At 39.3% G+C, this 22,952-nt stretch overlaps 2 protein-coding genes and 1 pseudogene across 3 annotated transcripts in view; all 3 read right to left on the bottom strand.

Moving 5' to 3' along the window:
* Nucleotides 1-11,729, bottom strand: part of LOC308187237 (uncharacterized protein) — an 80,567-nt gene extending 68,838 nt beyond the window's left edge. The window contains exons 1-3 of the mRNA XM_080609402.1: nt 11,577-11,729; nt 10,422-10,474; nt 7,613-7,739 (exon numbers count right to left, since the gene is read on the bottom strand). Coding sequence (XP_080465528.1) covers nt 7,613-7,739; nt 10,422-10,474; nt 11,577-11,663 — 267 coding nt within the window. The 5' untranslated portion in view covers nt 11,664-11,729. The remainder of the gene's footprint in view (nt 1-7,612; nt 7,740-10,421; nt 10,475-11,576) is intronic.
* On the bottom strand, nt 866-5,824 carry LOC308187248 (nuclear pore complex protein Nup153-like; annotated as a pseudogene). The gene is made up of 3 exons (XR_013956119.1): nt 5,540-5,824; nt 4,206-4,298; nt 866-1,933 (listed from the first exon to the last, which is right to left on the bottom strand). The product of XR_013956119.1 is annotated as a nuclear pore complex protein Nup153-like (transcript).
* On the bottom strand, nt 5,410-21,983 carry LOC308187234 (nuclear pore complex protein Nup153-like). The gene is made up of 7 exons (XM_080609398.1): nt 21,092-21,983; nt 18,718-18,966; nt 17,369-17,508; nt 17,161-17,286; nt 14,869-14,979; nt 14,693-14,731; nt 5,410-14,592 (listed from the first exon to the last, which is right to left on the bottom strand). Exons 1-7 carry the CDS (start codon nt 21,285-21,287, stop codon nt 14,512-14,514), a joined length of 942 nt encoding a protein of 313 aa, XP_080465524.1. The 5' UTR covers nt 21,288-21,983; the 3' UTR covers nt 5,410-14,511.
* Nucleotides 21,984-22,952: the final 969 nt, after the last annotated feature.

The raw sequence follows: 22,952 nt of genomic DNA, 5'->3' as shown, positions 1-22,952 counted from the left end.
AAAAAATAAAAGCCACCAAAAACCCACAAAGAAACAAAGAAACAAACAAAAAAACCAGAGTGGAACTCAAAGCTTCCAAACAACACACAACTCTGTTCAGCACACAAGCTTCTGCTGCTGTTGACCATAGTGTAACCTCCATAAAGAGGCCTGACAGGTGCCTTTTAAAAAAAAGGTGCCTTTTAAGAGAGAAGCAGAAGATAACGCTTCAAATTCAAAACCGGAAAGACAAGAATGGCTCTTCCCTTCCACAGCACACGCAGAAAACTTTTATCCTAGTATTACTTGCATCGCTCTTCCTCCTGACAAGTGCAACGTAACCGTGCAATTCACTGCACCATGGTCACAGTAAACCCCTCATTTCCAAAATTCCTCCTTGCAATGGCAAGAGCCTCAGACAAAGATGCCGACTGACCGCTCAGAGGTTGGAAGTCCAAGAGAATCAACTCTGTCTGAAATCCATTATCTTACCTCATGAAATTTCAGTCTTACCGCACAGGATGATTACAAAAGCCCGGTCTAGTCCATCTTAATTTGTTTCTTCCACGATATATTTGCACAGGTGTTTTTCGATGTAATGGCATGTTAAATGACATTTAGAGTCAAAGTTAGAATTAGAATCGTATTTTAAAAACAATACAACCACGCTCAAAATCAATTACGGTCACACACAATGGGAAACAACCCAGTACTGCCCTGAAGAAGTTACCCAGCGGGTCACTCGCTTTCTTGAAGCCTACCACTGACCTTCATAGGCATCTCTCTGCTTTAGCTTAAGACTAGTTAAGACTACACTGTCTTGAAATCTGGCTTCACATCTCCCCTCAATTACATACAAACGGTGAGTAGAGGCATTTTGGACACATTCTGTAATTTTTTTTACTTATTTTTTGAAAGAGAAAAACGCAGTCATTTTTAACTCTTTCTATGGAGTTCTCATTTTCGCCAGTGAAAAATCACTATGTTGTTTTTAAATTAAGTCACCCACTTCAGCCATCTTCCCTCACCAGCTGCAAAGCCGGGGGTATCTGCATTGATCCAGCTCCGTACTAATACATTTCACAATCAGTTCAATTTATGCGACAGGCTGGAACCTGGGCTGAGACCTCTGAAGTGCCTGTAAACCAATCCTGCAGACAGCCGCTAACCCATCAACCGTACCTGGGAATCGTGTTGCTTAAAATATTCCATATATGCAACGTACTTTTATTCTGTACAAGATTCACAGAGGCTAGGATGGAAACAACAGGAAAAAAAGGACCATACCTGGTTTCTCAGACTGACAGGCTACACATTTGTTATCTTCCGTCTTATTTGGTACAAGGCATATTCCACAGTCCCAAGAGCCTTTCGCCTTCTTAAATTTGTCTTCAAAGCCCAGAGTGGCTGTTGTGTCAGTGCTGCTCGAGGAGGATGTCACTGTCACCGAGCTGTCTGTGACCACTGGTCATGTCAGAGCAGGCATTACTCCCGTTCCAGGTTTTGGTGTCTCACATGCTATACATTTTGTAGCTTCCGGTTTGTTTTGGACAAGACATGTATCACAATCCCACGTTCCAGGTACTGTTTTGAATTTGTCTCCAAAGCCCAGCATCCCTGCTGGGGGCGCTGCTGGCTTTGAGGTGTCGCATTGACTTGAACTTACTGTCTGTTTCATACTCTCAACTGTTGACGCTTTAGTAGCTTGACAAGTTACACATTTGTCCTTCATGTCTTTGTTTTGCAGAAAAGGGTCACATGTATCAGATTGCCAGTACGATGCTTGTTTAGAAGTCTCTTTACCTGCAGAAAAAGTTGTTATTGCAGGCCTAGTATAAACCACTGTGCTTGTTGTAGGTTGTGCAGACGTAGAAGAGCGTGTTTTCAACAATCCAAAGTCTAGGAAGCAAGAAAAAAAAGTCTTCCTGTTAGCGCGGCACCTCACTACATGTAACTAAGTGACTTTACTAGAGGGCAAAAATTTCAGCTCAGGTGCCAATGGTTACAACTAGACATTCAGACCGAGCGCAACAGGAAGTCCCCAGAAATCTTATCTAAACGGATGAAATTTCATCTGCTGCACTGGGTCACAACAGAACATTTCGTTAAAGCTTCATTTAACTCTTTGTTTCCAAGCAAGCTTTAAATCAACATTTTCACTGGTCGATACAAGTACAAACAGACAGTAGCTGACTGAAATCTGACAGTCCAACGTGGAATGGAAATAATACAATTTGATTAAGACGCGATGCCCAATCGAATCAGATTTCTAAAGCTCCTCCTTCCGTAGCAGATGACTCAAATCTACTCCAGTAACTGTACAGAAGTTTGTACTCGGAGCAGCAATCCATGCGGTATTTTCCCACAGATGCTGAATATTAATTAAATAATAAAAACTCAGGACAATTGAACAACTGTCTAATTTTCTATAATCTTTTTCAAAATGCATCGGACACAGGACAACTCCTTATTTAAAAGGTGGCAATTTTAACAGGAAAGACAAGCTACTAATACAGAAAGACTAAAGGAAATGCATCTTAAACAGCAGCTCAAGTTGCTTGTAAATCTACCTTGAACATAGTTGTTTTGTGGTTTGTTTGTTGGGTTTTTTTTAGTCAAAAATGAAGTCTTTGAACAATGTGGATTTAGATTCTGCTTCTTTTAAACCGATAAAGAAAGTGAATGTCACTTCACTCAGAGGTCTTTCCTTAAACAAAACGCACAATGTATTTTCTCTCACTTAGCTCTTTCCAACAGAGAAATGTGCTGCCTTCTTAACAAGTATGTAAGTTAGAAGAAGACTTTTGGGAAAAGATCAAATTCAATAAAGCCCTTTTTCTTAAAAGATATCTTTTCCACAGACACACTTTATGAAACTGTTGAAAACAATTGCAATTGCTTAAAAACAAAATTCAGAAAAGGGTTTTTAACGTAAAACACTCCACTTCTGTTTGCAGTTTAAATTTTAATCCACAGGAGCCATTGTAAGCTAAGGCCCAAAGATTCGCAGCTTTCGCCATGTATTTGGAACTGAAGCTCTTTCCTATTCTTTCTTCACCTGGGCTGAAGGTGGGACAGGAGTGTTGAGCTTTACAAACATTTCCTTTTCAATTCCACAAATTGTATTTACTTAAAATGAAACACCGATTATCTGGCTAATTCTCTTAGTACCTCATTTACAATTACATCCTAACACGTAAAGGAGATGCAACCCATCTGCTTTTCATCTTGCAGTTTTACTTCCAGCAACAAACACCACTTAGAATAGAAGGGGGCAGATGCACCCTAACAAACGCAGCGCTTAATGTAATGCTCTCCTACATTCATATTTATAGCAGATACTCTATTAACCATAAGTCGTGTGTTGGTTTTTTTTTTAATAAAAAATGCTAGCGTATTTTTTGCAGCATCTTTTTAAAAGGAGTTCATTATCTCTCCAGGATTTTTTAGAACGTCTAAGACGCTTCCTTCCTTTAAGACGTGGGCAGTGGTGAAGGGACCACCAGCAAAATCTTTGACCTCCTCTTTCTGTGTGTTGATGTTGGTTGAGGTGGTGGTGTCTTTTGAAACAAAAGAAAACAAAAACAGCTTTCACAATGTGACCTAGTTAGAGCAGATTATACTCACTTTTGTTAGAAACAAGAATTTCCAGCTTTCATGCTTCTCACATAAGAATCTTCACAAATTCTACTTACTTTGCAATGCTTTATGATTACAAGCAAAACAAAAAGCAACAAAACAAAAAAAAATTATAAAAGCAGATCTGTCACTGGAAAAATACTGCAGAAGTCCAACACTGCCTGGAATTGCTAGCATGCGCAGACAGGACAGATTGAAGATTTAATAAAGAAAAAAAGGAAAATCAGCACTTCAGATCTGAAGTGCTAAAGTTTCAGTTACCTAGGGTAAGAAAGGGCATCACTGGAGTACCACTGGGTCCAGAAAGTTCTGCCGATTTTACAACGGGAACACTAAATGTAAACCCAATCTGCTATGAACAAGAGAGGTTTTTCAGATTCTCAAGCCACAGGAACTTCAATCGAATGCACACACAAAACCAAATCTGAAAGCTGCTCTTCACATTTGTAGCACGCATGCTGAATGACAAATTATAAGCCAGAAGCCTACATACTTTTCTCCATCAAGGCAGATTCTGCTTTAGTGTTCTGCAACAGCCTACTAAATGCCTAAGAAAAAAAGTCAAGCTCCTTTATTATTTTACTTACAGAAGACGTAGGTAGCACTTCTGCCTCAGTAGATTTCACAACTGGAGATGAAAACGCGAACTCAGGACTGCTAACAGTACTTGCTGGTTGTATCTGTATTTTCAAAAGAATTAAAGGTTTATATTTAAGAGCAACAACTACCTGAATTCACTACCCAACAGAAGTCCCGCAGTGACGTCGAAAAACCTGATGTTTGAGTTATTTTGCAGATAAAAGTAATAATAAAACACAGGGAAGTTTCCAAGTGGGTATAGGACAATATCTTCAAAACCAAATTCCAGAAACTGAGAGGAAAAGCTGGAGATGCTACTTAGGTCTAAATGCACGGAAAAGCAAGCCAGGAAGCTGAAGAACGGCAAACTCAGCCCAATGATACTCCAAGAACTTCAGCAAACACCTCAACATGTTAAAGCAGCTGTCTACTTCAAACCGTACAAAAAATATTTCAAGTACTCTGGAACAGATTAATGTTTATTTTATTGCAATAATATGCCAATTATTGCACCCTAGGCTCATTCTATGTGAGGCTTATATGACCACGTTACCTCTAATTTAATAACTTAAATAAAGTTGTGGTTTAACCATTGCAGGCAACTAAGCACCACACAGCCACTCGCTCACTCCCTCCAAGTGGAACAGGGAAAAGAACTGGAAATAAAGAAGTAAAGTTGTTAAATTTGAGGTAGCATTAATGACTCATCGCATGTAATGGCTACCTGGAAAGACAAATGCCATAACCCTGTACATACTCCCCACTCCTTCCCCTTCTTTCCCCCAGCATTTATTGCTGAGCACGATGCTAAATGGTGTGGAATATCCCTTCGGTCCTCTGGGCTCCGCTGTCCTGGCTGAGTGCCCTCCCAGCCTCTTGTGCATCCCCGACCTCCTCGCTGGCAGGGCAGCGTGAGAAACAGAAAAGGACTTGTCACTGTGTAAGCACTGCTCAGCAACAGCTAAAACACCAGTGCCTTACCAACACTGTTTTGCTCACAAATCTGCAACACAGCATCATCTACTACGAAGAAAATTAACTCTACCCCTGCCCAAACCACTATAAATAACTTGGCATAAAGTCCACACCCCCCTTCCCCCCCAGACTTCCACAGCATTTGAAGCAGTTATACAATCACGTTAAATGGGAGTTGGCAGGCTCTAAGACTGAGAGAAGCAGAATCAAAACATTTATGCCTTTTTCCCCAAACTGGCATACAACCCCAATTCATTCAGCTGCGTAGAAACTAATATTTGTTAGTTTCATGAGCACCACAGAAAAAGTCAACTCGCAATAAAGCAGTATACTCATTGTAAACATTATTTATAGCATAAAGATTTACCTTGCCCGCCGCCGTCGCTGCTGCATCTGCCATGCCTGCCGCCTCCGTTGAATTTGCCACGCTTGTCGTTGCCGCTGTTGACCTTGATATGTCCTTTGTCATCAGCAGGTATGGCATGCCCGCCGCCATTATTGGATATGTCAAGCCTGAGGGCACTGTTGAACACGTTATGCCTGACGTCGCCGTTGTATATATCATGTCCTCCACCTCCTCCTCTGATAGATCTGTCAAGTCCTCCACCTCCGATGGATCTGTCATGCCCTCCACCTCTGATGGATTTGCCATGCCCGTCGCAGCTGCTGGAGTTGCCGTGCTCATTGCTGCTGTTGAAACAGCGCTCGGTGACGCTGAGACAGCGCTACTACCAACGAAACTGGAATTGAACTGAGGCAGCGATGCAGCACTGATGGGTAGGGGTATTTTCGGTAGCACTGGTTCCTCCACTTCCTAAAGTTGCAAATTTTAATTTTTCTTATACAAGACATACTACTTTCTCACCCCATCGCACCCAATTTATTAACAAAATTAAATAGAACAAAAATCCATACAAATTAAGAGAAAGCAAGTTTCCAGAAGAAATCCCGATCTCCCCACCTCTGTCTACCACGTCATTTTAATTTATGGCAGGCCTGCTTCCACATTATACTCTATTCAACAACTGTACAGCAAGAACACTGAAAGTTAACTCAAAACCTGTGCAGAACAGAGAGGCACAGATCACATTTTTTTTCTTTCTTTTCTATACTTTAGTCATCAAAGCTCTAGAGAAGCATCATCCTTTCTAACTACCCTCGCATGGCTTCAATTAAGAGTACACTCTCAAGACAAGTGAGAAAGTGTTCCTCTTGCAAAATTAGGCAGGATAGCTGCCAAAGTTTCTAAAGTCATTACAGCAGTGAACGTGGAAAAAGGTAATGTTTAAAGAAGCAGGTAGGTTCAACAACCAAACTAAACACAAAAAGCACCAAAGAAAGTCAGACTAGCAGCACTGAAGATTGTGTTCTGGTAAATACAGTCTATACCATGTATCAGGATGCAAATATAAAAATCAGAAGAGAGCCTCTTAACAACTTCAATTTTCATCCCTGCCACTTACTTTATTTGATTACTAAGATTGGATGAGTTATGTTTTAAATGGCATAGAAAATCTGACCAAAATTTGTACAGTACTATCATGATCTACTTAGAAATGACTAGGCAGGGATGTAAGTTGGTACTACTGATATTCAGTGCATCCTGTAGCTTACATCTGTTTCACAGTTTTGATTTGAAAAGTTTATGGAACTTTTGATATTTGGACCATTATTTTATTTGCGTTACAGGAATAAACAACAGTGTTTACGATTTCTTTATATTGCATCATCCAGAAGTCCCATTTAATGATTTGAAACTTAAATTAACTTAAATACTTAATATTAACTTAATATTAATTAAATACTTAATGTTAACGTAAATACTTAAATTAACTTACAGGCAGCTTATATAACATCCAATAAAAGAAAAAATAATCTGAATATTCATGGTCATAGTTTTATGGAATAGATTTTTCCTATTAAAATGAGAAAAAAACTCTCTCACAATGAGTTGGGTGAGTATCAAAAACTGAGTCATCGTTAGCAGACATGCAGAATGCTCTCTTCTACTACTCTTTTTCACACTCTTGGCCTGTATCTTTCTGTACGACTTAAATATGAAACCAAAAATTAAGCTTTTTTTTTTCTTTTTATACTTGGCACTCGTTTCAAGTATCATTCCTGTAGAAAAACTATACAAACCTTCACCAAAACATTACTTCTCTTCTTAGGACTCATTCATTCAATTGCTAACGAGAAATGTTATAGTTTGAAGAATCTCCAAGGTAAGAGAATTAAAAATTTCAAAATTACATAAGCAAAGTTCAGGTATTCAAACACAGGAAATCAATTGGAGCCTGCTCTGAAACCCACAAGAAAACAAAAACAATGCAAAAATAAAGCGGTATTGTTATAATTTACTATGATGCAATAAAACTGACACACTTAGCTAGTTACTTCAGTAAGCTCAGTGACAGCAATTAATTTAAGAGTCACTTACCTGTTCTTGTACAGCTCTTGATAAATAGTGTATTCCTCTTTCCCTTCTCATTTTGCCACCTCCGCTACTCACTCCTGAAGACAGACCATTGGACGCAGCAGTACTGAATTTGTAGCTGGTCACATTGCTAGCACACGACAGTACAGAAGTTGGGGGAAACAAGAGAAAAAAAAATTACCAGCCAAATTTTTTTTTCAAGATATTAGAGCTGTTATTAGTCCTAGAATTGAAACCTGCTGATCAGAAAAAAACTAAAGCTGTCTCACAAGTTGCTAAACGCTGGTAAATACTTGATGTTCTAAATAGGAAAAACTTTATTAACAGCAGCAATGAAAAGGACATACATAAGTGCACCGTTCACACGGGAACAATGACTAAGCCAGAAGACCTGAAATAGAAGAGCTGATTTAGATTGTTATTTTCCAGTGCTTCCTTTAAATAGGACTGGTTCTCTGATTCTGCGATGCACGTGTATCTTTTGCAGGGATATAAAAGAACAGCTCACAAAAATACAGAAAGAGTGCACATATGCACACATACACATGGGAAACACTGCCAACAGCTCTGATAGAATAGGGACGCCTTAGACTTGTGTGGCAAGGTAATATGGCCTAAGCTTCAGAAGCAGCTCTGGCTTTCATGTGGCCATCAGCAGGAACAGCAGAGGTGTTTGGGTATGCCAACATTCCAGAAGTCTTTTCAGACATGAATACAGATCCCTTTTGTAAGGCATACAAAGGCGTTTTTCTGGTACTTAAAAAAGCCTAGCTCAAAACCAGAAAGATATCCTAATCCAAGAGCAAATGGGGAAAATATAACCCAAACCAGAAGTGGAATAGGGAATAACTCTAACAAAAGTACTATGGCAAGAAAATGAAGTATGCCTGGAAAAACTGTGACCTCAAAGCTTATCTTGCAGCCAATCAGTCAGTCAGTACAAAAGTGCATTAGATCGCACTGGAAGACACCAGGTCAAACTCCCACAATACTGAGGAGGAGAACTGGTCTAAACTTGTCAAATACTTGACAACAGCCTGCTTAGCACTGTAACTGCATAGAGGAAGACAGATCCCTAAGGCAGATGCTCAGACTTTTCTCTAATCCAAACTGTCAATCCATTAGAATTCTGAAAAAAGTCTTACATCAAAATAGATCTTCATTCAGACAACTATCGCTTGCCCATAACAGCCCATATTCCTCTTTCTGTTAACACCTGTGAGCTTCAAGGGGGCAAAGACAGTTGTCAGCCTTCAAGCAAGTCTAATCTACAATTGGACTCAGGATATAAAATATATATATATACACACACACGCATAGATATATAGCATTGGTGGGCCAGAGATTTACTGAGTATTCCAACTCAACTGTCCAAAGGGACTCTTGCCAGCAGATCAGTGTGGTGCTCCTGCTCCAGAACATGGCACCCAACAGAGACCAGCATCACAAAAAACACTACCACCACTACCTACTCTACAAACAAAAGGTAGGGCACTGCAATAAACTTTGTGAACGAAATCAAAAGCAGTGTGAGTTTTCTGTATCTCCTTCCTAAATGGAGAAGTAGAAAGGAGTTCTAACAAAGACAATTTAGAACAGTTTGAAAAAAACATAATTAAAACCCAGCACCTGATTGCACCTGTACCAGAACCTTAAAGCCAGTCGCTTCCACCCCTAAAAAGGTGGTTGTTGTGAAGTCCAACTTTTAGATGCCAAAACAAAGTGTTGAGTTCTTTCTGCAAGCCAAAGAATGCCCATGGTCACCTAAGAATTGCTTGGCAGATGAGCATAGAGTCAACAAAATTCCCTGCTACTGTTCTTTGAAAAGAGCGACTCCCTAAAAACCGAGTGCAAAGTCCCTTAACTCAAGCATTATTACCCAAAACACCATTTGCCCAGAAGGAAAAGCCATCAATATTATCTGGAGGATAACTCATTTGACCTAAACCAAGAAAGCAGTATAACACAAAGCAGTCTCCTCAAGAAGAAATTCAATTAATTCTGCTGGATTTTTTTTATTTTAGAGATGAGTTAGCATTTGGCCTCAAATGATTCTAAAGAACACATGGTCTTCATGTGAACTCAAAGCAGACAATTAACTTCATCATGAAAGGAGTATTAAAAAAAAGAATAATAAATCATAAATCTTCCTCCATGTTTTTGCTTAAAAAATAAAGAAAAAAACACATCAATAAACATCCTCCTGAACTGTAACTCACTTCCCCTACTTCACCTTCTAAAGAATGCTTCAGAAAGAATCATCCCATTAGGACAGAGCTTTCAAACTGCAAGCAATTAAATAGCTAAAACTAATAGCTTTTCCCCTAGGGAACATTAAGAGGGACAAATTATTTTGTTATAAGTAAACTGAGTTATAAACCATGAAATATCTGTCAAAGCAAAATTTGTAACGCTACAGATTTAGTTAAACTACAAAATGAGCCATATTTCCTGTAGAAGGAAAAAATAAGGCCTCCAATAGCAAAGATCCTTTCTGTGGATACAGCATTATAACGTGCTTCGTTTCCCATCTTCGTATCCTTCTCAGAAGATAAACTTGGGATAAAAAGCGGTGTATCAGTACTTTTATTCTTGCTCATCTTCCTTCCTTTCATAAAAACAACAATTTTCTCAAAGTTATATTGATCTTCAAACACAATCCAGACTTTGCAGCTGCCTCAAAATACAAAATTTTCATTGGATTTCCCATTCCTTTTACTGAGAACTGTCACCACCTTTCAGGTGCAGACCGTACTGAAAAAGGAGATTTCTTTCTTTCTTCAAGTAAGTTTTAAATTAATAGATGTCATACCTTTCAGATGGTTCTGCTCGCTGTTCTGCAGGCAAAGTCTTCTCTCTCATCCCCTGCAAGTTAAGTTTAGTTCAAGACTTAGCTGAATATGTACAGAATACACAAAGTACCAACAACCACTTCATGTGTTTTTTTGTGGTTTTTATTTTATTTATTTATTTTTAATTTTATAGCCCTGAATACACCTCACCTACTTAACGTTGTTCCCTAATTCAGCATTGTGGGTACAGTTCAGTTAAATTTTGGGGCTAAAGTAAGCATCACTGCTTCACTCAGCATTGAGGACAAACTGATAGAACACTAAATCAAATTTGTCAAATCCTCTAACAAAGAAAGTAATTATTTTAAACAAAATGACAAAAATTGTGTGTGTGGGGGGGAGAGTTTTCATCAAAACTTGTGTTTGCCAACCCCGTAAAAGGGACATACTTTTCTGTTTTCTATCATTTATCAACAAACAAGAAAAAAAAAAACTCTACCCCCCTAAAAACTAAGCAGTTGCTGCTACATTCATTTTAGAACTTTACCAAATGGAGATTGTGCTGGCTAAACAATACAGAGATTGAAAGAGTTAAAAGCAATAAGCAACCAGTATTACTGTCCACTTTGATTTCCAGCCTAAGAAGCCCATACACTTAACACGTGGTCATTTGTACACTCAGACTGATACTGGAAACACAGATGTTTTCGCAGAAAGAGATGCCCATTTAATTTTATGGAAAATTTATCAGACTCCATCTACTCCAAAGCAATCAAAACCGATAACTCAGCACATTGTCAGAACTCTCACTTGGAGCACATAGCTCACCTGGAATAGTTTACACAGAACACGAGCATGTTTCATCAGTGACAGCTTTGTGTACATGAGAATATAAAAGGAAAACATTTCTGTCTTTTAATATTCTTTCACTGAGAACAGGATGACTCAATAGCACATCATGACATCGTGAAAACAACCACAAGACACTGAGTGTTCCAAAAACAGAATTAAATCCATAAAAGCTCAATCTATTTCACAATGGTTCCCACTGCCTTAAAGCTCGCCTCAAACATACTATCAGTACTTTTTGCAAAGATAGGATAACAATTGGTTTGAGAAACATTCCAAGACTGGAAAAAAAAAACAGGCACATAAGGACTCAAAAATGTACTCACTTGGAACTTTGTGTCTACTCTCTGGCAAATTTTGCTGGACTGAGTAGTTGAAGTCGGTGATGGTTCAGAATACCGCGTATAACGCATCGGTTGACGGTTTACCGTTGGTGTCACAAGTCTCTTAACAGGTGGAGGCTGGAATGCATTCTGGGATTCCAGCTTTGAAAGGGAAACAGCAATCAATTTATCCTTACGTCCACCCAAATTAATTCCAATATTTATTGATGAAAACAAATTACAGAACTATAAACCTCCCCCCATCGGTCTTGGCACTCAGTGAATACGATTTGAAAATTCTGAAGACCGTTCAACTTGTAGAGGGAAATCACCAGAAAACCAGTAACGAAATCCATAAAGCTATATATAAGTAGCCAAAGTCTGACTGAATTCCATTTCAAAATTTGGCAGTTAGCTTCATAGACAAAATAATTCATGCTACCATAATTAAAATAACCCATGTTCCTAGAATATGCTCCTATCTTTTCCTCTGCCCACACTGTGATTTTTTTTTTTCAGTAGCTTAATTCATTAATTTAACATTCGAAGTGTTAAGCAACTAATTATACAGGCTTCTGGGCTTCACATCCCCTACATTTTCCCTCTTCAAAGTTACACAAACAATAGAACACACTCAAAAAAACCAACTTGTCAGTCTTACAATAATCTCATTCATTAAAATATGATCCAATGCTTTACATGTGCATTAGATGCACTTCAAGTAGTGGGTTTGACTTCCCTTTTCAAAGCATTTTCACAGACCAGAGTTAATTTTTAACACAGACCACTGCGTGTTCTGCAAAACTGACTTAACTGAACTGTCAGACAGAAAACAAACCCTAAAGGCTACAAGATTTACCGATGGCTCCGCCTGCGGTCTTAAGGATCAGAAAATACAGTCTTAGGAAGCATGCTATTGTTCAAATCAATACCAACAGGAAATTTTTGTTTACGCTGCAGCTTTAATTTCACAGTATCTCCCAGCTCTTAGTAATAGGATTCACACTCTCTCTAAAGTATATAAAAATACATCTTTCTAAAAAATATTACATTCAGTTTGAAACCTTGAATAAGACATGTTTTATGTAAGTTCACAAATCTACTTCGAGTGAACGACGGTTCATTGCTGGTTTTAAAGGTAAAAAAGAAAAATATTAATTCCCCCAGTTAGGCATTCAATACACCAAGAGCTATTCTGCCTGGTACAGTTCCTTGAAATAAGAAAAATACCACATCACTGCTACCCACTGCAGAAGTTTAGCCCGAGTGCACAAGTGTTCCGTCAACCGCATGTTCACTTTAGCAGGAAAACACACGATCGTCTCCTCAGCAAATAATTGCTTCTCATCACGGGCTACCCTTCTCCCGCCACCATTATGAATTCTAGTATTATGAATAGACAATCTATCTCCTTTCACCCACTGACAGCTGCGTGCAACATTCATTTAGTGGCTGACAATTTCAGGCTCTCTGTTGCAAATCTGGCAGATCTTTCTTAATGCCTTATCACAGGTGTATTGCTATAATATAACTGAGAATTCACACCAGATTTGGTTTTAGTTATTTGGATAATATTTATGATATACTTCACTTCTCCATGCCCTTGTAATTTGGCAGATGGTGAAAAGATGGTCCAGGAAATCTGAGATGTTTGTAAACTCTGAAGTGATTGTAAACTTAATTATACATCCATCCAATCAAGGAATTGGCACAGAAACTTCTTGAGACACTGTCCCTTTTCTCATTAGAACAGAAGATGAAAAGTTTGCACATCTTGTTATTTCCTTCAGTCACCTGATCTTCAAGTGGTCATTTAAGGGTTTTGCAATTTAATAAGCCCAAGGATACCCCTAACTAAAGTCATCAAAAAAAGATGACTAGTTTTCATTTTTTAAACAAAATGAAAGGAAATCATGCTTTACCACAGCATTATCACCAGTTCTGTGCTACCTCCAAATAGGAATTTAGGAGCGTTAAGATTTATAGCGTCAGAAAAGAAAAAGAAAAAAAAAAACCTCTACCCCCCTAAAAACTAAGCAGTTGCTGCTACATTCATTTTAGAACTTTACCAAATGGAGATTGTGCTGGCTAAACAATACAGAGATTGAAAGAGTTAAAAGCAATAAGCAACCAGTATTACTGTCCACTTTGATTTCCAGCCTAAGAAGCCCATACACTTAACAAGTGGTCATTTGTACACTCAGACTGATACTGGAAACACAGATGTTTTCGCAGAAAGAGATGCCCATTTAATTTTATGGAAAATTTATCAGACTCCAACGATGGTTCATCGCTGGTTTTAAAGGTAAAAATGAAAAATATTAATTCCCCCAGTTAGGCATTTAATACACCAAGAGCTATTGTGCCTGGTACAGTTTTGCAATTTAATGATACCCCTAACTAAAGTCATCAAAAAAAGATGACTAGTTTTCATTTTTTAAACAAAATGAAAGGAAATCATGCTTTACCACAGCATTCTCACCAGTTCTGTGCTACCTCCAAATAGGAATTTAGGAGCGTAAGATTTATAGCGTCGGAAATTAACAATTTTCCTCCTCTTTACTTTGAATGGTGATAAAAAGCAGAAAAATTAGTTTTCTGTGCCCGAATGAACACGGAAGTCTGTACAAAGTCTATATGACCACTCAAGCAGTATTTTTCTATTTGTGATCATTTCTTCAAGAGCAAACTTGCCTCAACAGGAATTTTAATATGCAGCTTCACCCCAAGTTGGGGGACAAGATAAAACGACTTGGTGTGTTCTAGAGCTGTTGCTCTCAACTTACAAAGATAACATAATTCTTAACCTGAGTAATCTTCACAGCCCATCATCTATTGTGGATACATGCCAATATTAACTTGATTTGATGTCTATGTTGTCACTGAGGTTTGAGAAAATTTTTCTAATAGTGATAAAGCATTGAAAAAGTTATCTACCTCAGCTTAAGACATTATTGGTTCTTACCTTTCTTCGTTTGGACTGGAAGTCAGTAATATCCGGTTTATCTATGTCCGGAGGCTGAGGGAAAAAACAAAGCATAAATATTAGAGGGCAATTTTTTTCTCCTGAGAGAGAGGGTTCCCTGCAACAAAAATGTGGGGGTTCATGGTCAACTTACACAACACAGCGGCAAAAGAGATGTCATTCTTTTAGCATCCTGTTGAAAAAACAGCGCAATAAATTAAACCGGCCACAACGTAAGGAAGAATAGTTTTATCTTTATCCTTTGATGGCACATTTACTAAGTTTTATAAACACATGAAGCAAAAACAGATTAAAAGAAGTGCTATTTACCAACAAAGGGCTTGACAGCTTCTCCACTGCCTCCAAGATGCACCACGCTGAGGTACTCAAGGTAGCGTGGGACCGCACAGTTTCTTCTCTAGCTTTCGCTCTCTTTTGTGCCTGAAAAATTAGCATTTTAAGTGTTACAATGGTCAATTCTCAGCTAAGGAGGCATGTTTTTTACGTCCCAAGGCTACACTGATGATACAATCAATATATTCTGATGACAGAGAAACATGCAGTCACTGGGAGTTCAAGCCATAAAGAAGAGAATACGTTCGGAGTTTAATGAAGTTTACCTTGGGCCTCAGTGCATCTTGCACGTGCTTGTTGCACGAGCAATAAAAGAACTCCGTACTTGTAAAAGGTCAAGACGGATGATGCCAGGACTGCTAAGGCCTCCGAAGCAGTAATCAGGGAAACAGAACTCAAGAAAAGGCTTGTGGTACAGAAAGCATTTTCAGTAACAACACAGACCTCAGAGTTTCACGATGGTCTAAGTGTACCATCTTAAAATCAGTGTATACAATCATAACCAGGAACTAGTTTTACTTCTCTCTTGCTTCCTCCCTTCCCCCAAGATTAAAGTTGGCTGCAAATCTTTGTCTTAAAAGATAAAGATCTGATTTAAACTGTAACAGATCTAAACATTACACTGAAAAAGTAAACTGTTTATTTGCACCACCCAACTTCAAATATCAGTCAAAAACTTCCTTTGGTGTGACTTTTTTTCTTCCCAGGTTAAACCCCTCAAATAACCACACTGTGCTTATCACACGATGTGAAGACAGGAAGCAGACCACGCAGCATGTAAAAACACAAGTGAGACTCACAGAACCACAGAATGGTTAAGGTTGGAAGTGACCTCTAGAGATCGCCTGGTCTACCCCCCCGCTCAAGCAGGGCCACCCCGAGCAGGTTGCCCAGGACCATGTCAAGTCAGCTCTTGAAGACCTCCAAAGAGGGAGACTCCACAGCCTCTCCGGGCAACCCGTGCCAGGGCTCCATCACCCGCACAGTGCAAAAGCATTTCCTGATGCTCAGACAGAGCCTCACGTTTCAGTTTGTGCCTGTTGCCTCTTGACCTGGCACTGGGCACCGCTGAAAACACAATGGCTCTCTATGCTCTTTGCACCATCCATTCAGGTATTTATATACACCAATAAGATCCCCCCAAACCTCCTCTCCTCCATGCTAAACAGGCCCAGCAGTCCCTGCCTCTCCTCAGAGGAGAGGTGCTCCCAGTCCCTTGATCTTCTTGGTGGCCCTTCGCTGGACTCTCTAGTACCTTGCTGTCATTCACAGCAAGCAGCAAGAAGCAAGCTACTCTCTCCTTTAAAAGCCTAGTATTTTGGTTCCTCTTTTTACCATAATGCAGTAATATTGTAAAAAACAAAAATAGCCGACCAAAGAGGGTTCCCAGCTTTGCACCACAAGGTTTCAAGGTTTCCCGTAAGTGAGGTACTTGTACTGCCCTTTTTCCGTTGCACAAATGGACTGTCAGAACAGAGCCAGCAAACCCGCGTTTTCATTTTCTTCAAATTCCTTTTGATTTATCGATAAAAGTCACTTTCATTTAAATACATTCCTACCAAACCTGATTTGACTTTCCTTTTCGATTCAGCTCTAGCTAATCAGAGTTGTCAGCAGTTTTTATTTGCTATTTCCAAGAACTCTTGGGGGCAAATAACTCTCTCCAAGAACTATATGAATCGTTCAAAACAGAAAGCATGTTACTGCTTATCTTGGGACTGCATTTAGTCCTGCATGCCTCTGTGTACCAGAAGAACAAAGGATCAGCAAAGTTGATTTTAGATATTTTCAAAGACTGCAGGTTTATACAACATATCCATAGCATGAATGTAGGCATGCTTGGAAAAGAAGATCCACAGATAAATATTAGCCAGGTTTGACTACTGTAGCTTTTGCTACCATAAACACAAGTTTTCAAAGTTATGCTGTCATTGGTTTTTTTGCATCAAGTTATTTTAACGTAATGTAGTCAGAGGCAGACAATGGCACTTGAATGGAATTTTTTGAAAGACCTAACAACAGAGGAAACCCCAACTACCAACAACTAGCCCAAACTGTCATTCTTGTTCTTTCTGACAAGTATTACCTGTGGTAAAAACTGTCATTAAAGAATTTAAACAGAAATCAATCTCAGACGTCTATTTTTGTAGACCAAGAGGGCAGAAGAGCAACTGTTACCACATATTCAGCTCCCTGCTCAAAGCTCCTTTGGCAGTGCTGCTTTTTTTATTTCCATCACTATTTCCCACTACACTACTTTTCTCATACCTGATAAGGTTCCGTCTTTGGCTGCCTTGATCTTACAGCTGCACCACCGGCATAGGCCGTCTTTCCGGGGTAAAATGGAGAAAACCCAAGCTGGTTTTGCTTAAAAACAGACGTGCTTCCACGTACCTACGGAAACACAGTATGAGAAGTGGATAGAAAAACAGGTACACATTCAAACTGATTAAAAGAAATACTGTGCAGTACTTACAGGACACAGTCCTCCAAAAACAAATAAACTGAATGCAGGTTTCTTAGAGCTAGCTGCAGAATGCTGCGAGAGGGAATGAGTTCTTTCAGCTTCTGTGGGCCAGAGCAGTGACGATGAAGTATTTTTTAAAACTGCAACATCTGCCAAAATGACGTATGCTAGATGTAAATGCCTCTCGTACGTACAGAACTTTAACAATAAAGTTCACACTAATTCAAGTTCTTCAATACAGAAAAATAAGCATGACTTCAGCTTCTTTAAATAGATCAACTTCACGTATAGACTGAAAACCAAGTATCACCTACAAACTTGAAAACTGTTCACAGAGCTGCAAGTAGTTTTCAGCAATCTTACCAAGTTAATACTGTGCTTCCAATGCAGATATTTTTTTCCTTCAGGCTAAGATAAAAGAGGACCGCATAAACATCAGTGCATTTGTACGGACAAAGCTTTTTTCTATGTTGGTAAAAGGCTGGAGGCCAGCACAGATCATAATCGCATAGGTTTTAAACCTGGAAGATTCCCCAAAGGCTGCTCTAAGAGTTAACGATCTTCTGCCCATGTATGTTTTACGAAGACACACCAGAAAGTTCTAGTGCACTCAGGTTATATTGCTAAAGCCCAGCAACTCTACTCTACTACTCAGCTGTACAAAAGTTCTCTGCAAAACCTGCTGAGCACACGTCAGTCCCTGTCTATATGGGGGACTAGAAAAAGCTGCAAACCTGCTGTTCGCCCTTTCAGCGAGAAGACCTACGTACCAACCTACATCGACACGATGCTTATTTTTTATTTTAAAATGGTGTGCTTTCCTCAATGAATTTGGCAAAAGACATGAAAGTATTGACAGCTGAAGCCTTCTACCAAGAAAGGTCAAAAAACAGCCTATAGCTTATGACAGAGTAGTTTCTTTATCTTCTCTTGCTGAAACACAGGAAAACATCTCGTGTTCCTATTTGTCACCTGCACTTATTCACATTTAACCAGCTGTCTGTTAGATATTCTGAGTCACTCTTCCTTCTAGACAATCAGCCTAGTTGTCAAGCTACGGCAAGTCAGCCTGATTTCCTACCGTCCCAGTTCAAAATTTACATATAACCTAGCTGAATGTGTATATTTCAGCATTGACTCTTTCTAACATCAGGGTATCATAAACGTATTCCAAAGCACGCTTCTATTAAAAAGGTGATAGGATTATATACTTCTAAAACACTAAAAATTCAATTTAATTCTCGCATCCAAAGTTGACATTCACCTATTTTATTTACTAAGGTGATGTGGAATATTAAAGAACGCAAGGTACTTCACATTAAAAAAAAAGTCAATTAAACAGAGAACACAAAAATCACCTTCATCAGATGCTCTAGAGGAGGAATCACTGGTTGTTGAGATGTTATCATCGTCTTGTTGAGAGGTAGAATCTTCTATTTCTTTTATCAAGGACAGCCTAGGACTGCCAATGCCAAATACAGAAGATGTCGAGGGCTGACAAGGTGGGACAGGAGAATCCAGCGTGGTATAATTCAGACGGCTCCGATGAAGAGAGGGCCTTGTTAACACAACTGGGAAGTTCAGTGCTGATCTACTTGTGGATGGTTCTAGACAAGAACAGGGAGATAATTAGCTTTGCTATAGACAAGCTCACAGAAGCCAAAACCTGTTTCCTATCAACAGCCATGCTATTGCCAAGTTCTAAGCGCAAAAAGAGAGAAGCCAAATTTAACTTCTTCCTCACCCAGATACGGTTGCATCTAACTGTCTGGCTACAACAACAACACTGCTTGCGATACACAGTATTAATGTTGCATCCAGAAGTAGTTAACTATGAGGTTTTACAACACCACATTCTGACCCCGTGCTCAAATGCTCTAACGCTGACTTGGCCGTTCACTAAATCAAACATATATACTCCTTCTCCCATGTACAGCTTGCAATAAGCTTTACAAAATTTGAGATTACACGGTAAATTACAGATAACACTGCAGCTTCCATAATATTGGAACAAAGGTTACATTAATCTGAATACACAACATGAAAATGAACGTTTGCAGTACTTTTTTCCCAAGTTCTTCCATATCAGCTCACGTTAGAGGCAAAACATCATCTCCTACCCATTAACTATTGGGATTTTGACCCAAGGGACAAGGATGTTGACCCAAGTAACCAGATGAGCATTTTTCCCTCTTGAAGCAAAGGGTCTGCAAACAATGCCAGTGGCCTGGAATAGGTGGCCTTGAAGTCTATCTTGCTAAATGAATGGAACTATTCATGGGTATTTTGCCTGATGAAAGCCTACTGTCTCTCCCAGGAATCTGGGCAATTCAAATGACTTTGAGCCACTATCCTCTTGATACTTGAACTGAAGCTTAAACTAGTTAGTTCAATCTTCATAACCACTGCAGTACCACTAATTAGCTCTCCAAACCATGAGCAGATTTTTAGGACAGCACCATTTGAGATACAGAAAGTTCTTCAGGCGGAAGGCCACCCAATATAGGCTCCAGCACACTGATACCTCAGAACTGAAGAAACACATTGGTTTCAAAATGTAGTAATAATTAAAAAAAAAAATCTTATTCTTAAGCATAGTAAGCAACACCCACGGACAGCAACATAAGCTGCAAAAGGTTCCAGGGTGTCCACCTGCTCCTGATCTCCTGGAGTTAGCAAGCTTGCAGTGCAGCTGTTCTTACTGAAAGCTCCTTTCATGCAGTTACATAGGAAAGCCAACATGTGTTCCTCAGTCACGAAGACCTTCTCTATTCTTTTCTCCAAACTCATTCCCAAGCTACAGCTACACAGAAAGCCATCAATCTCCTTGTTTACAATTAGATGAGATTGGAGGCAAAGATATTTCCTCCTTATTTTTTGATTCTGCCAACAACAGAAGCAACTGACTTTCCACATTATCTATGGTTACCTACGCACGCTCAGACAAAACTTCTTTACTTATTAAAAGCTGACTTCCCCAAAACAGCTAATTTAAGAGAAACTCAAATAAGAATAGATGCAAATTTATACAACAGGACTACAGGAACAGTGAGGGGCACTGGATATAAGACAAATTAATCTTTCATGAGGTAAAGGAGTTGCAAACCTCGTTGCCAACGGTCCAAATACCTTTTCAAAGACACCCCCTCCCCCCGCGTAGACCTTAAAGTTATTGAATATTTTAAGGATAATAATCTCATAAACCACATCCGTGCACAAGTTCCCCAGTTCACCATCAAGTTAACGAGGAACTTTACTAAATTGATCAAAGCCCAAAACAAAAAAAAAACAAAACAAAACAAACAAAGTCGGGACACGAGACGGAATTTTCCTCTGCCATTCTAGCATCTAGTCTTTTGTTTCGAAGACTGCAAAACAAATTAATTTTTTTAATTGCCTTAGGCAATTAGACAGATTTTCATTCCATATCTTTTAAAAGATGGAAAATGCAACCCAGCACACTTGCAAATGACTTATTTTCAGCATTTAGCACCTGGCTAATAGAGTACCTAAAGTTAACTGATGCCTTCCAAGAGCATAAGATGTATGCTTCGTAACTGTGTATACAGTTTAAAGCTAAGACGGTTTCACAAACAGTTGTTTTGACTTTTTTTGGGTTTTTTTTCATTCTGTCAAAACCCTCATTCCAATTTCCTTTTGAAATTCAGATTCAAAACTAGAAATCTGTGAATAAATACAGATGGCCAGAATTCCAAATGATTTTTCACATACCTCGTCTACTAATTCCTGCTGGTTCAGGCGTGAATCTCTCATCGATTATGGTATCTTCATCTGAATAATCGTGGTGATAGTTTACCGGAGTCTCCTCCTGGTTTGCAGATTCATTTCTGTCTACACACTCCTCCTCACGCTTATTGAAATACTTCTGCAGCCAGGCCGGTACAATATTTTTCACAGTTTCTGTCATTCTGCTAATTATTCCCTGCTTGAAAGAAAAAACACTTGTTTAATTACAGAAACGCAGTCAACAGCATATGCTGCGATACCACCTTCCACGGACCTTGAAGACAGATATTATACAGCAAATATTCAGAAGACGACGACGAGGTTGATCCCTGGCATAGGATCGCTACACTTCTGGTAAACCTAAAATTCACCTAAGATTGATTTACAACTACCTATCACTTTCTGCACTTCCAAGTGACCTTGGCAAGGTTCAAAGTTTTGAAACCTCTGCCAAAATTCACCAGCAGGTCGTCAATCTGCAAGGCTATCAGGAAACTCTACGCCTGAACAGCTCCTGACCTACAGACTTGTTCCAGGACTCTTCCTCTTCGCACCCTCCCGTGAAAACCAACTAAACCAGAAGTTCAGCAATTATCTACTGCGACAGTCAGGACCATACTACCCATTAAAATCAGTGAATCTAAATATTTTCAATTTTAGTAATGCTGAATTGCAGTGACTATACGCACAAAAAACAGTTCTGCTCTCAACAGTCAGGCTAACCCAGAAGATGTCCTGGAAGAAACACAGCTATAGCTATAGCACCAGCACCTCCTCTTGCAAGAGCCTTCTAAAGCTGTTGCTGTATTTTGTAGAAGACTGACTCTGCGGCATACATCGGGTACGATCGGAGAATTCCCACCTGACCAAAAGCCCCAGGAACTACGGTTAAATAAAAGATAAATTAATATAAATGAATAAATTAATAATAAAAATTAATAATAAAAATTAATATCCAGAAAGCTGACAATCATGAGCTAGGCATCCTGCTAATCATCCCTCCTGCAGGCAGGGGGAAAAAAAAAAGGTAAATTAGATCCAGGACTAGTTCCCAGGAACTTTGAAGCTGCTAACTATACTGCCTACAGTGCCCAGGCACCTTCAGAGCTTAATGGTAAGAGACAGAGGGTTTGGTGGGCTGTAATTAGGATCACAAGCACACAAAACACATCTATTTAAGTATTTCTAAGAATCGACTTATCGACTAAAGTTGTAGGGGGAAGGATGAGAAAAACAGTGGGGTAGGGATCAGAACCAGAGGTATAACCTCACAAAATCGCATCGGTCGCTTTCGTGCCTCCCCAACTGCATCACTGAGAGACAATTAACATTAAGCCACAGAACCTTCTGCAGAGTGGACATGATATTGAAGATAAACTGAAATTAATTGACAAATGCTCTAAGCAAGCTATCTGCTCAAAGCTCGTCCTTTTACGTTATGAACATTTGCACGATTCGTCTGGTTACAAAGCTAACTGCTATAATAAATGCACACATGTAACACCTATCAGTTTGTCTATTTATCAAATCATTAAAATTCTTCCCCGATAAGTTACTGTTAATTTGATCTGCGCTGGATGTGCAGCAGCCATTCTCTGTGCAGAATCCCCCAGATATCCCCACGCACGTGTTTGCTCTGGCACACTCTTTAAATAAACCTACTGGAAAACACGCAGAGATAACAGACAATGGAAAAGTTAGAAAACCATCTCCACTGATTATTTTTAATCCACGTGTAAGGTTTATCAGTTAGCTACACAGTGTCGGCACACGCAAGCTATGGCACTTTCAACATTAATGCACTGTTCAAGCCAGAGGTTTCAACGGTTGCTCTGTAAGCGTGGGG

This window comes from Anser brachyrhynchus (assembly GCF_964034855.1).
Source record: "Anser brachyrhynchus genome assembly, contig: SCAFFOLD_187, whole genome shotgun sequence".
In the NCBI taxonomy this organism is placed as follows: Eukaryota; Metazoa; Chordata; class Aves; order Anseriformes; family Anatidae; genus Anser; species Anser brachyrhynchus.
This window is presented reverse-complemented; position numbering and strand designations above follow the sequence as displayed.

What these genes read in the sequence shown, in the direction of transcription:
- LOC308187234 (XM_080609398.1), bottom strand. Translation starts at nt 21,287, where the DNA reads ATGACAGAAACTGTGAAAAATATTGTACCGGCCTGGCTGCAGAAGTAT. An exon ending in CTCTAGAGCATCTGATGAAG is followed by an intron (nt 17,509 to 18,717) that starts GTGATTTTTGTG and finishes TCATTTTGGCAG; the next exon opens with ATGTTGCAGTTTTAAAAAAT. An exon ending in CTCTTTTGCCGCTGTGTTGT is followed by an intron (nt 14,593 to 14,692) that starts GTAAGTTGACCA and finishes TTTTTCCCTCAG; the next exon opens with CCTCCGGACATAGATAAACC.